This window comes from Solanum tuberosum, unplaced genomic scaffold (genome assembly GCF_000226075.1).
Source record: "Solanum tuberosum cultivar DM 1-3 516 R44 unplaced genomic scaffold, SolTub_3.0 scf00126, whole genome shotgun sequence".
NCBI lineage: Eukaryota > Viridiplantae > Streptophyta > Magnoliopsida > Solanales > Solanaceae > Solanum > Solanum tuberosum.
Genome location: NW_006239051.1, coordinates 580168 through 595415, shown reverse-complemented (window position 1 = coordinate 595415; position 15248 = coordinate 580168). Strand labels below are relative to the sequence as shown.

Below are 15248 nucleotides of genomic sequence, written 5' to 3'. Positions count from 1 at the left end.
GTATATAGTTACATAAATAACATATACATTATTAAAATACTAACAAATATGCAACCTAGTATTAGTATAAACTAAATGTTTAGAAGCTAAAACTTTGACTACTCTAATTTGATCGAAATGTATTTGAATTGTAATTGATTAACAAAAGGAGTTGTTTGTACTTTATTTTGCAGATATATTGTTATATGTGTAATGTTTTAGTATGATACAATAAAGACCTTTTTGTAATTTTCGAAGTCATAATACTCTATTATACGAGTATATATTAGTCGAAGTTGAATAAATTATGCTTATCGATTATCATACCGTGAAATATCGAAATCAAACTTCAATATACCGAACCGTACCGAATTAAATTGATATGGTAATGGTATAATGTTTTAAAAACCGAATATCAAAAGTACCATATCGAAATTTTTAAATACCGTACCGTACCCACTCCTAACAGAGAGTATAATTTTATTGGGTTATCAATTTAACCATTAACTAAAACCTTAAAACCAAAAATTGATAGCTCAAAAAAAGTTTATAAAACCGTTTTTCGGTTAACACATAACCCGATACCGATAAGTTAATAACTTTTTTTCAACACTATTTATCAATTGAACCGTTTTTTGCACACCCCTAATTTCAGATGAATTCAATTACGAAAATATTAAGTTTAAATGAACTTGATGTCGATACATTAGATATGTCATTAATCACAGGTAGAGATGGTAAAAACCAAATTAATTTCTTCCCAGGAAATGGAGTGTTGTATTATTTTTGTACATCTGGTACATGGCAGCTATAACACAGATTAAGTTAACACAAACAACTTTTATTAGCCTGCCTACCTTTCTTCTAATTTTATCAGAGAATAGTACAATTTTTCTTCTATAATCAAGTGAACCATGCTGTGTTGAACTGGAAATGAGCCCCAAAATTTTCTCTACCCGAGAGCCGAGGGCATAAGCGATTGCTAGAACAATGAATAGGCCATTCACAAGTTCCTCTCGATGAACTCCCAAATTCTCTCCTCCATGTATATACGGTCTCTCAGTCTCCGGGGCATGTGACGTTCATCTGGGAATATTAACAACTCATAAGCCTTTCTGGCTTCCACGAGTGCATTAATAAGCCTAGCAGTGTGCCTGAAATGCACATTTTCATCAATCATGCCATGCACGAGTAAAAGCTTCCCTTTGATCTTGTCAACGTGGTGCATTACGGAGCCCTCTTGATAGACTGATGGATTTTCAGATGGTAGGCCCATATACTTTTCTGTGTAAAATGTATCATATCCGTCCCATGATGTGACAGGAGCACCAGAAACAGCACATTTGAATACCTCAGGGTACCTTGCCAACGTCATAGCTGAGAGATACCCACCGTAGCTCCATCCATATAATCCAATGTGGCCCTGTTTTGCAAGCCCTTGTTTATGGAGCCACTCGGCTCCTGTCAGTTGATCATCAGCGTCAACAAGGCCAAAGTTATGTTTGAGTGCACCCTCAAACATGAGTCCTCGTCGAGCAGTGCCTCTATTGTCCATCTGTAAAAAATTGTGCAGTTAAGTTCGGAATGTCTTTTCTTTACCTTATTGATTCTGTATTGTCTATAATATTCCTAAATGAATCCCTAAAAACAAATACAAACAATCTCCTTTGAAAAACTACAGGAAACTCAATTTAGAAAATACACAACAGACGAGGGACAATGGTCTCCACATAAAAGTCATGTGTGGAATCCAATTTTTGGGCCCTAAACGGTTGAAGGACGGGATCGGCAATTTTAGGATAGAGAAAAAGAGAGGTTTATAACAACAATCAGACGTCAACCTATTGGACAAAACTGGTATGGCCAGGTAGGTACAACTGAATGAATTTAGATAAAAATGCATATGGACAGAAAAGAGAACAAGAGCAAACCTTCCAAACTAAGATGCCTTTGCTTCGTAGATACTGAGCTCTCATGTCAACTGTGTTTGTCCACGAGTCACACACAAGCTGTACACTGGGACCACCATACACTTCAATCATAGTTCTGTATGGAGGAGGTCCAAACTTCATCGGATCTGGTTTGTATAATGCCCCATACAGAGCAGTTCCATCCTTGGCCTGTATCTGAATTATTTCTGGTGATTCAAGGTGGAGTTTTCTGGATTGTGGAACACTGACCGGTTGATCAAATAAATGCATAATCAAGCTTCCGTCATGCAAGGAGCAGAGTGAAATTCTGGGAGGTGAGACCAAGGAATCATGGATATCTATGAATCTTTGCATTTGATGATCGAGCACAACGACATGTTTTCCATGTCCATTAGTCAATCTCAAAGGGGGCTGCAATGGACTGTTAGCATCGGGGAACAATTTAGCACAGTAAAGGTGTGATTCCATAGGCCCATCCAAAGTTCCTGTAAAATATACAAGACCAGTAACTTCATTTACACCCGCAATTTGTTCAACCAACCAATCACCTTGAGTTATCGGTCCCAAACAGACTCCATTTGTGTCATGAAGATACAAATGTTTGAACCCTGTTTTCTCGCTTGCCCAAATAAATGCACCATTAGTTCTGTTGAGTCCTTTGTCCAAAGGTATAAAACAATCGTGAAGATTGACCCATGTATCATGTTCTTCAACCAATATTACACTCCTTTGCCCCGTCTTGATATCAAACTTGATGATTTTCAGTTTGGATTGTGATCGATTCAAGACTTGTGCAGTCAGAATATTTCCATGCATCCAGTTCACTCTGGCCAAATATTCCTCGTCCTCATTTGCTTTGTCCTTTACACCACAAAGAAGATCCATCCATGTTATTTGACCTCCATTAGCTGACACCACTCCCAGGCGAACTTTGACATTTGGCCCTCCAGCAAAAGGGTAAGCATGGTCTTCCTGTGCCTCAGGACCAACAGAACTTTTACCTTGATGCATAATTCTGAATAAAGGTATGCCAGATGAATCAACCTGTGTGAATGCTATGTATTTGCTGTCCAGTGACCACCAGTACCCATTTTTCCGTTCCATCTCCTCCTACAATCAGCAAAAATGAAATGTTTTCTGGCTAAGACCAAGAAGGTGAAAATTGATACTAGAGCTCAAACAGATACATTTGCTATTTGCAAGTCAAAAGTTCATAACAGCTACTGAAAGTGCTGGAGAGTAAATCAGTCAGAATTATCACAAAAAAAATAGTTGAAAGATTTAGAGAAAATACATAAGCTGCACCTCAAACTTGTCCGGAGAACTTAGTTACACACTTTAACTTTACGGGCATTTCTTTACCCCCTAGTCTAATCTGAAGTGAAATTAATACTTCCTTAACATGTGACAAAGTGTTGTTAGCTTTCTGGAAGCGTGTGAAAAGAAAAAATTAACACCAAAATGATCCAAACTATTCATATATCATCTTCTAATTGGATGACATTTCTAATTCTTTTCTCATTTTTCTCTTCCTTGCTTTCTCCATATTTTCCCGACGGTGTCTCCCCATTTCCCCACACCTCCATGCCATTCTCTTCGTCTTCTTTGTAAATAAAATTAGTTGATGGGCTAATATTTACACATAATATAATGAAGATCAAATTTATTTCTAAGATAAATTAGATGTGGGTTTGATTGGCCGGACAGTATATTTGCCAGCGTCATTTTTTTATGATGAAATTGACGATGAGTATGTTTTCTTTCTAACACACGAAGTAAAATACTTTTATCAGATCCTTGTAAATCAAAATCTAAGATTCAAAAGTAGAGATTGTAGCCATGGGTGAAACACCCTCTGAATCATGGGTGAGGTGTGTGTGTGTTGGGAATTTGATAAACAAAAATAAATCTACCATAAATATGCAGCTTCTGCCAAGGATATGAAAAATAAGAAAGTAAGAAAAGAAGACAGAAGAAGGTAAAAACTAAAAAAAAAAAGAGAACAAAAATAAAAATTGGTAAGTTATACACGTGTCAGGTGTGTGTACAACACTCACGTACATAAATCTGGGATTGTGTTTGGAAGGAGGTATTAATTTTACTTTAGATTAGAAAAGGGGGTAAATATATTTCCCATAAAGTTAAAGTGCATAGCTAAGTTCTCTAAACAAGTTAGAGGTGCAACTTATGTATTTTCTCAAAGATTTATTTTTAACTGCGTCATACTTCTATGTCAAGATGTCAGCCATGCCTGAACTTTGGAACAAAACTTCCAAACTTTAACAAATAAGTTTAAAAAACACTAGATTCGAACTAAAGGAAATAAGGATATCAACCATTTAAAATACTTTGTCCAATCACTTGACTATGTTTATATTCATTTCCTTGCGCAGAGAAAAAACTTTTGAACAAGCTTTATGGAGATATTCATAAACACAGGGCTTAATGGTAACAGTATTTACTAAAACAGGCAAATGATGAAATGTCAATATCAACCTCAAACAGGCAAATTTTCCCTAAACTAGTAACAATAAAATATTGATACCGATCTCACCTGAGCAATGTATTCAGCAAGACCATGTGTCTGCAGATGGGGAAAAAGGAAGGCAACAAGGATTAGTATTAAATTAATTTAAAGAAACCAGCATAAAACTAAACAAAGTAGCCAACACAATATGCATGGAAGGTTTTCATCTCTAGAAGATGACTCGATAAATAGAAGGATTCAGATACCAACTCAAGACAACACAACTGTTAAATGATAATTTCTGTTAAAACAAGAGATTCTATCGATACTCAATGATCCTTCCTCTTCACTCTTCACTCTTCACTGTATTCCTTTTTTGGGTTCTTTGTACCTTGACCATCCGACTTGTCTTTTCCCCTCATGCAATAACTTATGCTCTTTCTATAGCCTAAAAGGTCTCTTTAAACAATCATCAGTATTAGATTAGTTAGACACATTACATATGATCAGATGTAATAGTTTATGTATTAGTGTCCTACATTGGGTTAACATGCTGTACAATACAAGATATTTCTCTTCACGCATTCTCCTCATCTTTCTCTCGTGTTCTCCTCAATAACATCTATATCTAATCCATCTTGGTCTTCTAAAAAAAGCTAAAATAAATTACAACCAATGTGAAGGTTATCATAAGAAGAGAGACAAATCAATAAGTTGTTGTTTCTCAATGTTTCTACGTAATGCAACTTCGGAAAGGGCAAATAACAATCCAACACCTCAAATGAAAAAAAGATTCCCTTCAGCATCTTTTAAAGTGTACTTTTCCGTCACACTATGCTATAACATGTTAGAGGTAGGGCTTTTTTCCCAATGAATGGAGTCTCGTTCCCCTCATTAAACTGTTTCTAATATGCTTTTCATATTTTGATAACTAATTCCATTTTGGCCTGTCTGTAATTTTTAACAAATAAATTTTAGCTCCTTGAAATTGCAGCTCACAAACGCAGTGTGTTCCACTTTGATTTTTAAAAGTTAGTGAAGATTTCAATGAAATTTAAGGTGGTTCACCATAACTAATTAACTGCAGGAACAACATGTGCTTTTATTACTCAATCCACTGATACCTTCCTTCATATACCTCCCCACCAATAGATAGAGACAAATAGGAATAACCGAACCACGTCTACAAAATGCCAGCACATGCAGCTGCTTCACAGCCAAGGTGATACTCCTTGGTCAGATGACCATAGAATGGTTTAGTTGCAAGAGTTCAATTTGCAGAAAGCATAAAATATAGGAAATTCCCAGGTTAAATACAAAAAGCTATGACTCTAAACTCAAATCTAAAAAAATGAACCTTCAACTTCAAATTCCTATTTGAACATCTTCTTATTGTTATTGATCAATTTGAATCATTACTAAACTAAAATAGCTTACTCAATCTCGAGTATTGCTTATTCATAGGCTATTATGCATTCAAGACAGGCCGTTATGGTGAAATTGGTAGACACACTACTCTTAGGAAGTGGTACTAATGCATCTCGGTTCGAGTCCGAGTGACGGTATACCATCTTCTTAAAAGGATAAATAGATCTTATAATGATTTCAATTCCCGATTTTCATTTTAGAATTATGTAATTAAGGGACTCTTCTTTTTTAAGATTTTTTATGATATTTTCAACCTTAGAGCATATATTAACTCACATTTCCTTTTCGATCGTTTCAATTGTAATTACAATTCATTTGATAACCTTTTTAGTCGATGAAATTGTAAAACTATACGATTCGTCAGAAAAGGGCATAATAGTTACTTTTCAATGATATTTTCAAACTTAGAGCATATATTAACTCGCATTTCATTTTTTATTGTTTCAATTGTAATTACATTTCATTTGATAATCTTTGTAGTGGATAAAACCGTAAAACTATATGACCAAGTATCGAGGTCAACAAGATGGACCAAAAAAATTGATCACTGCACAAAGTTTCTACTTGAGCTACCAAATAATATGACAAGAGGAGAGGATGACAAGGCATAAAATTAGCATTAAAACTATGGCATATGATGCACATTACATGCGGGGAGCAATATACTTCGTTAAGTACTCATAGCAATAGATAAAACAGATATATCAGTAATAAGTATCTTGAACAAGTCCTTACTATAACACTGTCATCGGCGCCTGTTGTTAACTGCTTAGATTCATGGTACAAAAGGTTTAACACATGCAACTCATTATCTCTCACATAGGCAAGCTTGGTACCATCAGGTGAAATATGTGGATCCAAGACTGGCGAGGAGGATGTACTTGCTATCTTAAGTTCTGGTTCTGCATTCTGATCCTTCAAGTATAACTGTTTTACGTATAAAGTAAACTCTGATTAGATCTGATAATTGGAGAAACAAACTCAAAGAATCAGTTTGGACCCCCACAAAAATGATATGGTACAGATATATACAGGATTTTAGGTAAAGAACAGATTTTTTCATGAAAAGAAATTATTACGATCTTCTCCCAAGCAGTCCAGAGAAGGATTTCTTTTTGCAGATGGAACAGAGTGCAGAGAATAAGAATGTGTTAATCAAAACTCAAATATTTGAGGACTACAAAGGCCAAAAGAAGGACAATATATCCAGCGGACTAGTATAGATAAACAAACTGCCACTATCTCAGATAAGACTGTTCTAATTTTTCACAATTTAATTTTTTTTTTTAACCCAAAAGAAGGCCTTTACCACTAAATGATTACTCCTATAAAATACATGTCAGTAGTGAGGTTGTGCATGTATATTAGTATTTTCCAGAAAAAAAAGAGAATCAGGGGGTTGTCCTGGTGCAGAATACCCAGCATTGTAAGGTTTCGGAATAGAAAAAAATGAGAGAATTTCACAACTGGCAGACAACAGCTTTTTTTTATACTTTAATTACCAATTGCATCAACAAGTAGTTCAGGAGATTATAGTTCAGTTGAACAATAGGGATAGCATTAAATAGAAAGTGAGCACTAAAACTTACATGAGAAAAGATAACTTACTCCAGCAGGTAGTGGTACCATAATGACCTTCCGTCTGGCGCTTGCCTTAACCCACTCATATCGTGTTACCCCTAAACCACGTTCCCTTGACCTTTCCCTTCTAAGCTTCTCTTCAGCAGATAAGTTATTCTCATCGAGTCCACCATCTGGTGGACTAAAGAACAATTCATGCCTTCCATTCTTGAGATCCAATACAAAAACCTTTCTACATAGATTTTGGTTTGGACTATATAAATATGTAACTAAACTATCATCTGGACTAAAACCTATAGACGTTGGTGAACCACAACCAGGCAGAGGATACTGCACTATATCTTCAACAGGAAACAGGATGCAATCCTCTAAAGGCTTTGCAACATTCGTATCAGTCCCCGGCATCTCACTTGAAAATGATCTCGAACGTTTCAAACACTTCTTTTCACCCGAATTTATTGATTGCATTACAGATTAGGTCATCCACAGTTCACACATTGATCCAATCAATCTCACAATTCTGCACAAAACAGGATATCAATTCAATCTAATGCTACCAGTTCTTCGCCAAATTACTTCTTATACGTTCTAACAACAAGAAAATAAACCAAAAGAACTAAAACAAGAACATAGAAAACAGCCACTAGTGAAATAAACCAAATAATGAACTAAAACAAGATTCTAAGACAAAACACTGGGCCACTAGTCCAATTACCAATAAACCAAGATTCTAAGACAAAACCAAATAAAGCTGCAATCTTTACACTACCACCAAACTCTTCACTTCAAGAATTTAAAACAAAACCAAATAAAGTTTCAATCTTTACACTACCACCAAACTCTTCACTTCAAATAGAGTAAACAAGGATTATAAAACAATCAAAAAGCATAGAAAAAAGGCAAAAAAAAAAAACTAAAGGGGATTGATGAATCCCAATCTGTAATAAGTGATTAAGAGATTGAATGAACATGCCTGAAAGTGGAAATCCAATCGGCAACTTTACAGATTCAATGGGCAAGATTCGGATTTATAAATTTGGGTTTTAGTTTCAATTAGAAATTTTTAATTTTTTCTGAAAAATAGAATCTGAGATTGTTGGGTCCAAAACAATATTGTTGGATTCTTCAGATTTCGAGGAAACTTAAAATTGACTGCAAAAAAATGTTTTATACAGAGGAGCGTGGGGTAACGTGGGCGCGTTGGGCAAGTTTTTCTTTGCGGTGCATGATTGGTTTTGTTGATTACAATACACTTGTCATTTATGAATCCAACGTTGCAATTAAGGGGTTAACGATTTAGGTAAAAATCTATTCAAATTGAAAAATTGAATCAAATCAATTAAATAATTTGATGAAATATTGTATTAAAGTAGTTGATTTTGGATTATTTATTTTCATTGATATTTATGTTTTTAAAAGTCAAATGATTTTAAGTAGTACTTACTAAATACTTTTGAATTAAGAGTAAATTTCAGAAATAGTAAAGATAATAGATATAATAAGGTTTTATAGTTATAGTTTTGGTTATTGCGCTCTGTAGCTATAGTTTTGTTTGCTATGGAGTTTGCGTTTTGTATATTTCGCTTACAAATATACAAACTGGGTAAGTATATACAAATGAAAGTTGCGTTTGTATATTTTGTTTGCCCGTTTGTATATTTCGTTTGCAAATATACAAACAAGGTAATTATATACTAATTTTGTATTTATACATTTAAGAATTTTTTAGAACTTCGTTTATATATTTCGCTTGTTAATATACAAATAAACATGGTAATTTGTTAAGATTTTTTATAAATCGTATACAAATAGATACGATAAGCATATACAAATTCTGGATTTATACAGTTAGAAAATCGAATAGTGAAATTTCGCGAAACTATAGCCACAGATTAAAAATAATCGAAACTATAGCTATATTAAATAACATACTCTAGATATTTGTCATTTCGCGTAATTTTTCCATTTTAAATTCTCATTTGATAATATTTGGATATATTTTAGAAATTATTTTTGCCTTTGTAAATGATTTTTTTTTTTTTTTGCCTTTGTAAATGTTTTAGAAGATTGAGAAATTTTAAAAAATAAATGGCGAGAGCTCAACTATGTTATGAAATTAATTTTGGCTATAAAGCTTTTTTTGGATTTTACTTTGTAGTCATTGAGATTGGTAGCAAACAAATTTTAATTGTCATCATAAAATTATACTAAGTTGGTGATCTCAATCCTACCTAAATTAAAGGTTCATATTATGGCGGAATGCCCCATCCGAAAATGGTTTGTGCATTTATCTATATCTATCTATATCTATACTACCTTAAAAGCACGAACTTCTAACTTGAATGTTAAATTACTATAATACCCCCAACTTAAAAGCATACACCTTTTAACATTAATGGGTAGTAACATTTTCGAAGGTTTGTGACTTCTTTGATGAGTTATGATTTTTTTGAAGAGTCGTGACTTATCTGATAAAGCACGATAAACACCTTTTCATACTATCCCTTATTGTGTATAAATAAACAGGTTTTCTCACACTTTTAAGCTACAAATTTTGTAAGTTTTCTATTCGTCTTCTTAAACAAGAAGAATTGTGAGAGTTGTTCAATTATGCAATTATAATTATTTTGTGGGTAAACTAGATAGATCAACAAAAATTGATGCCACAAGGAGAATAGAAATACTCAACCTCAAACTAGAAGACTATCTTGATAATTAATATGTTCTCATTTTTATAGTCATAAATATACTTTTGCAGCAACTTCAACTTGACTAGAAGTTAAATGATTTTCTGTTACACAAACTATAACTTGGTGTTCACGTTGTGCAAAGTCTCAAGTTGTTCAAAAAAATGATTTGATCAAAAATTGGTCTGAAGTCCTAACTAGATTTAATAGGTACTCATCAGTTTCCAATTTATTTGATTTGATATTCACGTGCAACGCACGCACGTGCATCAAAACTAGTTATTAAAAGTTTATAAGGTTGATTTGGAATGAATTTATTTTATTTCACTTCAAAGTTTAACCGTCCATCCAGGACAAGGCAAGTCTTAACCTGTTAAGATTTTGACCCATTCTATCCTGTCCCGTTTAGCATTTTTCAAAAGAATAATATTGTCCCACCCCATCCCGCCTCAATTGACATCCCTAGAACAACGGTAAAACGAAGGAGATTTTGGAGAAATAAATTTAAGGAATAAAAAATATAGATATAGAGGAAAGCAAAAACAAAAAGCCTCTTTATATATAGTCAAGCAACATTTTTATTCCATTATTATCTTGAAGATTTCTTACAAGTGACACTAATTTTACTGTAGTACTACATCTTTTGGTTTAGTTTCTAAATGTAGTATTATAAATTTTATTCTCAAAACATCAACAAACTTATAATTTTCAGTAAATCAACATTACTAGATATAACAAAGCTTTTACATTTTTATTAATTGACCAAAAAAATAGCATCTTCATAACAGAAAATGATGTTTCTCAAAGATTATACATTATATAGGCATAGAGCTTCCAAGTACATGAGAAGTGAGAAAAAGTCCTTGAACAATCCTTGTCAAAAGTTTCGTCTAGAGCGACAGGATTTTGATGAACTACAGAGCCCGTTTGACCATGCAATTTGGATTTCAAAATTGAAATTCATGTTTGTTTATTACATTTGAACAAAACTTCGACTTTAATTTGAAATATGAACAATATTACCTTGCTTTCTAACACCAACAGACTAGTTAGATACATTAAAAGTAGTACATCTTGCTAATGCCAATTGGAGCTGGCAAAAGAACTGATTTTCTGCATGCCTCTTAAGTTCAATCTTGTGAAGCCAACTTCCAAAATTTCAATGCAAAATCTGATTCATCTCGACTCTTTTGCATTTCTGTTGCATCACTAGTTTGGAAGAGATTACTTGATACGATATATGGACCTTCAACTACGCGTGTTATATGCTAAAAGCATGAGTCTAGACTTCCGAATCTTCCACCTCAGAGTTCATCACAAAGCTAGGAAATGCTAAAGTTATATCCCTATAATAAAAGGTAACAAACAACACTCAAAGTTGCTTTATAGTACACAAATTGATAGTAGATTTAAGGCCAATGCGCTTCATTTTTTAACATTTCCAGAGGAAGGGGAAAAAGATAAATGCAAATATTCAAGCTGCATTAACGAACATTAATGCAGCTCGATGTTATAACTTACTTGAGATATGGAAGGGTCATATTCTTTAGAAGAGAGGGATTCTTTGAAACAAACTCCTTCCACTCTTCTTGATCTATCTTTCCGTCACTCTTTTTATCTGCTTCATCAAATGTCTGATGCACGAGATAAAAGTAGATAGTCAATATGAACAACAAAAAGGCACATAATTAAACATATTAGCAGACGATCATGGAGTCGAGGAGTCAACCTTATCTACAATCATTTCAACTATATCATCCGAAAGAATCAAGTCTGACTCATTCAGCAGCGCCAAAACCATCTCTTGGAGCTGCAATTAAAACCAAGCAAGCAGCGAATATGACTAATGTTCATGACAAGGGAGCATAGAGTAAACCAGTATAAGTGCGATTGCAACACCTACCTCTTCTCTTTCAATATACCCAGTCTGCCTTAGATCATATATTCGGAATGCAACTGCAGAAAGAATCCACCGTATGTACACATTAATAATGTTGCAGAAGAGGTTAAAAAGATCATGTTTAGAATTCTAAAGCTGTAGATAGTGAGTATAAGCCATCTACATGCAATTTTATCGGCTACTGGTGCATTTGGGTGGAACACGCTCAATGATCTGACAAATTCTCCAAATTCAATCACTCCGTTGCACTTGAAATCAAATAGATCAAAAATCTGCATGATTGCAGGAAAAGAGGGAAAGAAAAACTCAGCAAGTATAAGTCAGACTAAAGCCAGACAAATGGTCGGTTCTTCAAATGAATCAGAAATGATAGATTCAAAGCACAAGAGTTGTAATGCTTAATCAGTAATAAGGAGAATCCATTTCAAAGAAAAAGTGAATCAACAAAACATACCCTGTCTGAGAAAAGATCTTTCCTGTTTTGGTTCTTGAAAATTGCCAGCTGAAATTCTTCCTGATGATGGTGTGGCACAGAAGTTAATAGGTAACTCTATAACATATTCTACGTGTAATCAACGAACTCAATACTAGTAAATTATAAATGTGGGACTCCAAGAACACATAATGATATATGGCTTAATGGTTATTCAAGTAGTAGAGAAATTATACCTTGTGAATTAGTCCATCATCAATTATAGAGCTGCTTATTTTCTTGAACAGCTCATATAATGCTTCAACTTCACTCACCGTAACTGCAATATATAAACCGTTGACCAGAATGATTAATTGGCTGTTTGGGATTAAATAAAAGCAGACCATAACTTGCTGGCAATCATAACTCCTTACATGTTTATAGCACTTGTTTACTTACATGCTGCAGTGGAGGCCAGAACACTGAACTACTAGTTCCGTCGTCACATTCATAATATAAAATTTAGTCAGGAAACAATTTAGAGGCTTTTTGTTGAGTACCACTACCCTCGACTATATCATTGGTTCAGGATATGGAAAAATTTCGGTTATTTGGTTACTCGTACTATGATCTAGCTAGATCGAGGAGGAAATTTTCATTCTGAAGCTCAATCATATACCATTCTGCTGTTCCTTCATATTCTTCTCTTATAATACAGATGTGAACAATTCTATAACATCATCCATATGCACTAAAGAAGTTTGAGATCTTCTTGCTGTGTAGAAAAAAATATCATATTCATTTATTACCCTCTAGTATTTTCCTTCAGCAATAGGCCCTATTGGTGTCTGAATGACTTCTAAGATCCAGAACTTGAGGGTGGGGAAAAAGCAGAAATAAAGACAACTGAACGAAACAAAAAACCAATTTGGTAAGGATATGCATATATACTCACAAGCTGTCTCAGCAGCAAGCAGTGTTGGTTCCTCATAACCAGGGGTACTGAATCGGCAGATTTTTGAGTGAAAGCAGCCCATCAAAAGACCGAATTAACAATAAAATGTTGTTAACGAACGATATATCCTAGTGAAACTTCATCGAACAGCCACCTAACAATACAAATACAAGAGAACAACTTCAACCTCATCATCAGGGAATTGAGCGAACAAGTCATGCATAATATTATGTCAAAGTCAAAATGAAACAGTAGGAAGAAAGCAGAAAGAAGAATAGAGAACTACAGATTTGTGCTAGACATCAAATGTATCGCTTACTCAAAATAAGCTAAAAACAAGAATAGAAGAACAAATGGATCAAAATTTCTAGCTCTATAGCAATTGTCTTTTACTTCAAAATCTGCATCTTATTTCTTCAGCAGCACTATACCATTCTGTTTTTGCAACTAATTTACTTATAGCCTTGACAATGCAAAGAGATCTGGTTATGACATGAACATTTTTTTCCCTCACAAATAAAACTGAGCTACTAATATATATGGAACTAAAATACCATAGCTCTGAAAGAAAATAAATTACAACAAATATAAAAGAGAAAAGAGGATGGATCTAAACATAAAAAAAGCCAGTAACATACAGATAGAAAGCTTTTTGCAGTTAGAGAGACCAAGTTCAAGGGCCCAAATGCCATTGCCATAGGACCATTGTTTAAGTCACAAATTCAGATGGGACATAGGTAGAAAAAGATTATTACGATTACGAAAAATCTATATCACTAGGTGGAAAAATAGAAAAATACATCTATACCAATGGGAATAAGGAGACTGTTTTCAAACGACCATCAATTCAAGTATAACAAATCATAATAATAAAAAAGGAGGAAATGACAGTGGAGAAACAAAACAACTACTAATAAGGAAATAATAACAACCACAAAATAATGCTATCCTAAACACAATCAAACAACAAGTGATGGTGGTATCCAAAGCAAGACTTTGTAAGAAAACAGCTAAACCCCTCAAAAATCAAGACAACACTCCATACCTACGTACTAACATTCTACCCTAATATGCGACATCCACACCCTCCTATCTAAGGTCATATACTCAGTAATCTAGAGTTGCGTCATATCCTGTCTAATCACCTCTCCCAATACTTTATTCGGTCTACCTCTACCTCTCCTCGTACCAGCTATATCCAGCCAAATGTTTAAGCAAATGAGTAATGTGAATAATTAGAAAACTTGATCACTAAAAATGTGATCTTTAGCTATAAATCAGTAAATAAAACTAGATTTTGTCGCCATTGATAAAGGGGCCGGGCTTTAATTCAAGATCAAGAAAATAGTTTGCTGAAATGGAAGAAAGATATATAAAGAGATTAATTACTGAAAGATTTAATTACCTAATGTTGCATTGCTTGTTGAACTGTGAAGACCAAAGTAGCACAAATTTATAACTTTCTTGAAATCAAACCATATATACATACTTGTTTAAGATGTAAAAGGGTAAAAATTAGTAGAAAAAGTGAGGAATGACTCATAAAGACATGACAAAAAGAACTTTTAAGGAAGGAATGTACACATTTTACGTTTGTTTATATTTGTAATGTAGATGTAGGTTGGTATCAGGGCAGAGGCAGATCGAAGAAGTAATAAAGGGATAATTAGATAGAATATGGTGTATCTTGAATTTATAATATTATCTTAGATAAGGGGTTCGAAGGCTTTTAATTGATAATGCGACGTTTTCGTTTTTATACGAGAGAGATAGACTTGTGTGTCATATTTGAACTTTTTTTTACTAGTCCTCGTAGTTTCTGTTCTTCAATTTCGATTATCACATCATGTGACATGTGTTTTTTATTATTTAGTAATCGCATTATTTTGTTGCCTTTATTCCAAATTT

General features: G+C 33.9%; 2 protein-coding genes across 7 annotated transcripts; both read right to left on the bottom strand.

Annotated features, from left to right (window-relative positions):
• Window positions 1-677: 677 nt before the first annotated feature.
• LOC102605642 (dipeptidyl aminopeptidase 4) lies at window positions 678-8605 on the bottom strand. The gene is made up of 6 exons (XM_006350491.2): window positions 8360-8605; window positions 7414-7906; window positions 6541-6732; window positions 4465-4494; window positions 1911-3020; window positions 678-1534 (listed from the first exon to the last, which is right to left on the bottom strand). The coding sequence occupies exons 2-6, from the start codon at window positions 7852-7854 to the stop codon at window positions 983-985; spliced, it is 2325 nt and encodes a 774-aa protein (XP_006350553.1). The 5' UTR covers window positions 7855-7906; window positions 8360-8605; the 3' UTR covers window positions 678-982.
• A 2394-nt stretch (window positions 8606-10999) lies between these two features.
• On the bottom strand, window positions 11000-14999 carry LOC102604629 (calcineurin B-like protein 7). Of its 6 annotated transcripts, none has more exons than XM_006350487.2 (9): window positions 14746-14999; window positions 13341-13494; window positions 12643-12725; window positions 12428-12487; window positions 12137-12245; window positions 11977-12029; window positions 11803-11883; window positions 11595-11707; window positions 11000-11419 (listed from the first exon to the last, which is right to left on the bottom strand). In XM_006350487.2, the coding sequence occupies exons 2-9, from the start codon at window positions 13420-13422 to the stop codon at window positions 11356-11358; spliced, it is 645 nt and encodes a 214-aa protein (XP_006350549.1). In that variant the 5' UTR covers window positions 13423-13494; window positions 14746-14999; the 3' UTR covers window positions 11000-11355. The 6 variants fall into 6 exon arrangements, with proteins under 6 accessions (XP_006350549.1, XP_006350550.1, XP_015165623.1 ...); XM_006350488.2 differs by lacking the exon at window positions 14746-14999 and adding an exon at window positions 13979-14092; XM_015310137.1 differs by lacking the exon at window positions 14746-14999 and adding an exon at window positions 13734-13952.
• Window positions 15000-15248: the final 249 nt, after the last annotated feature.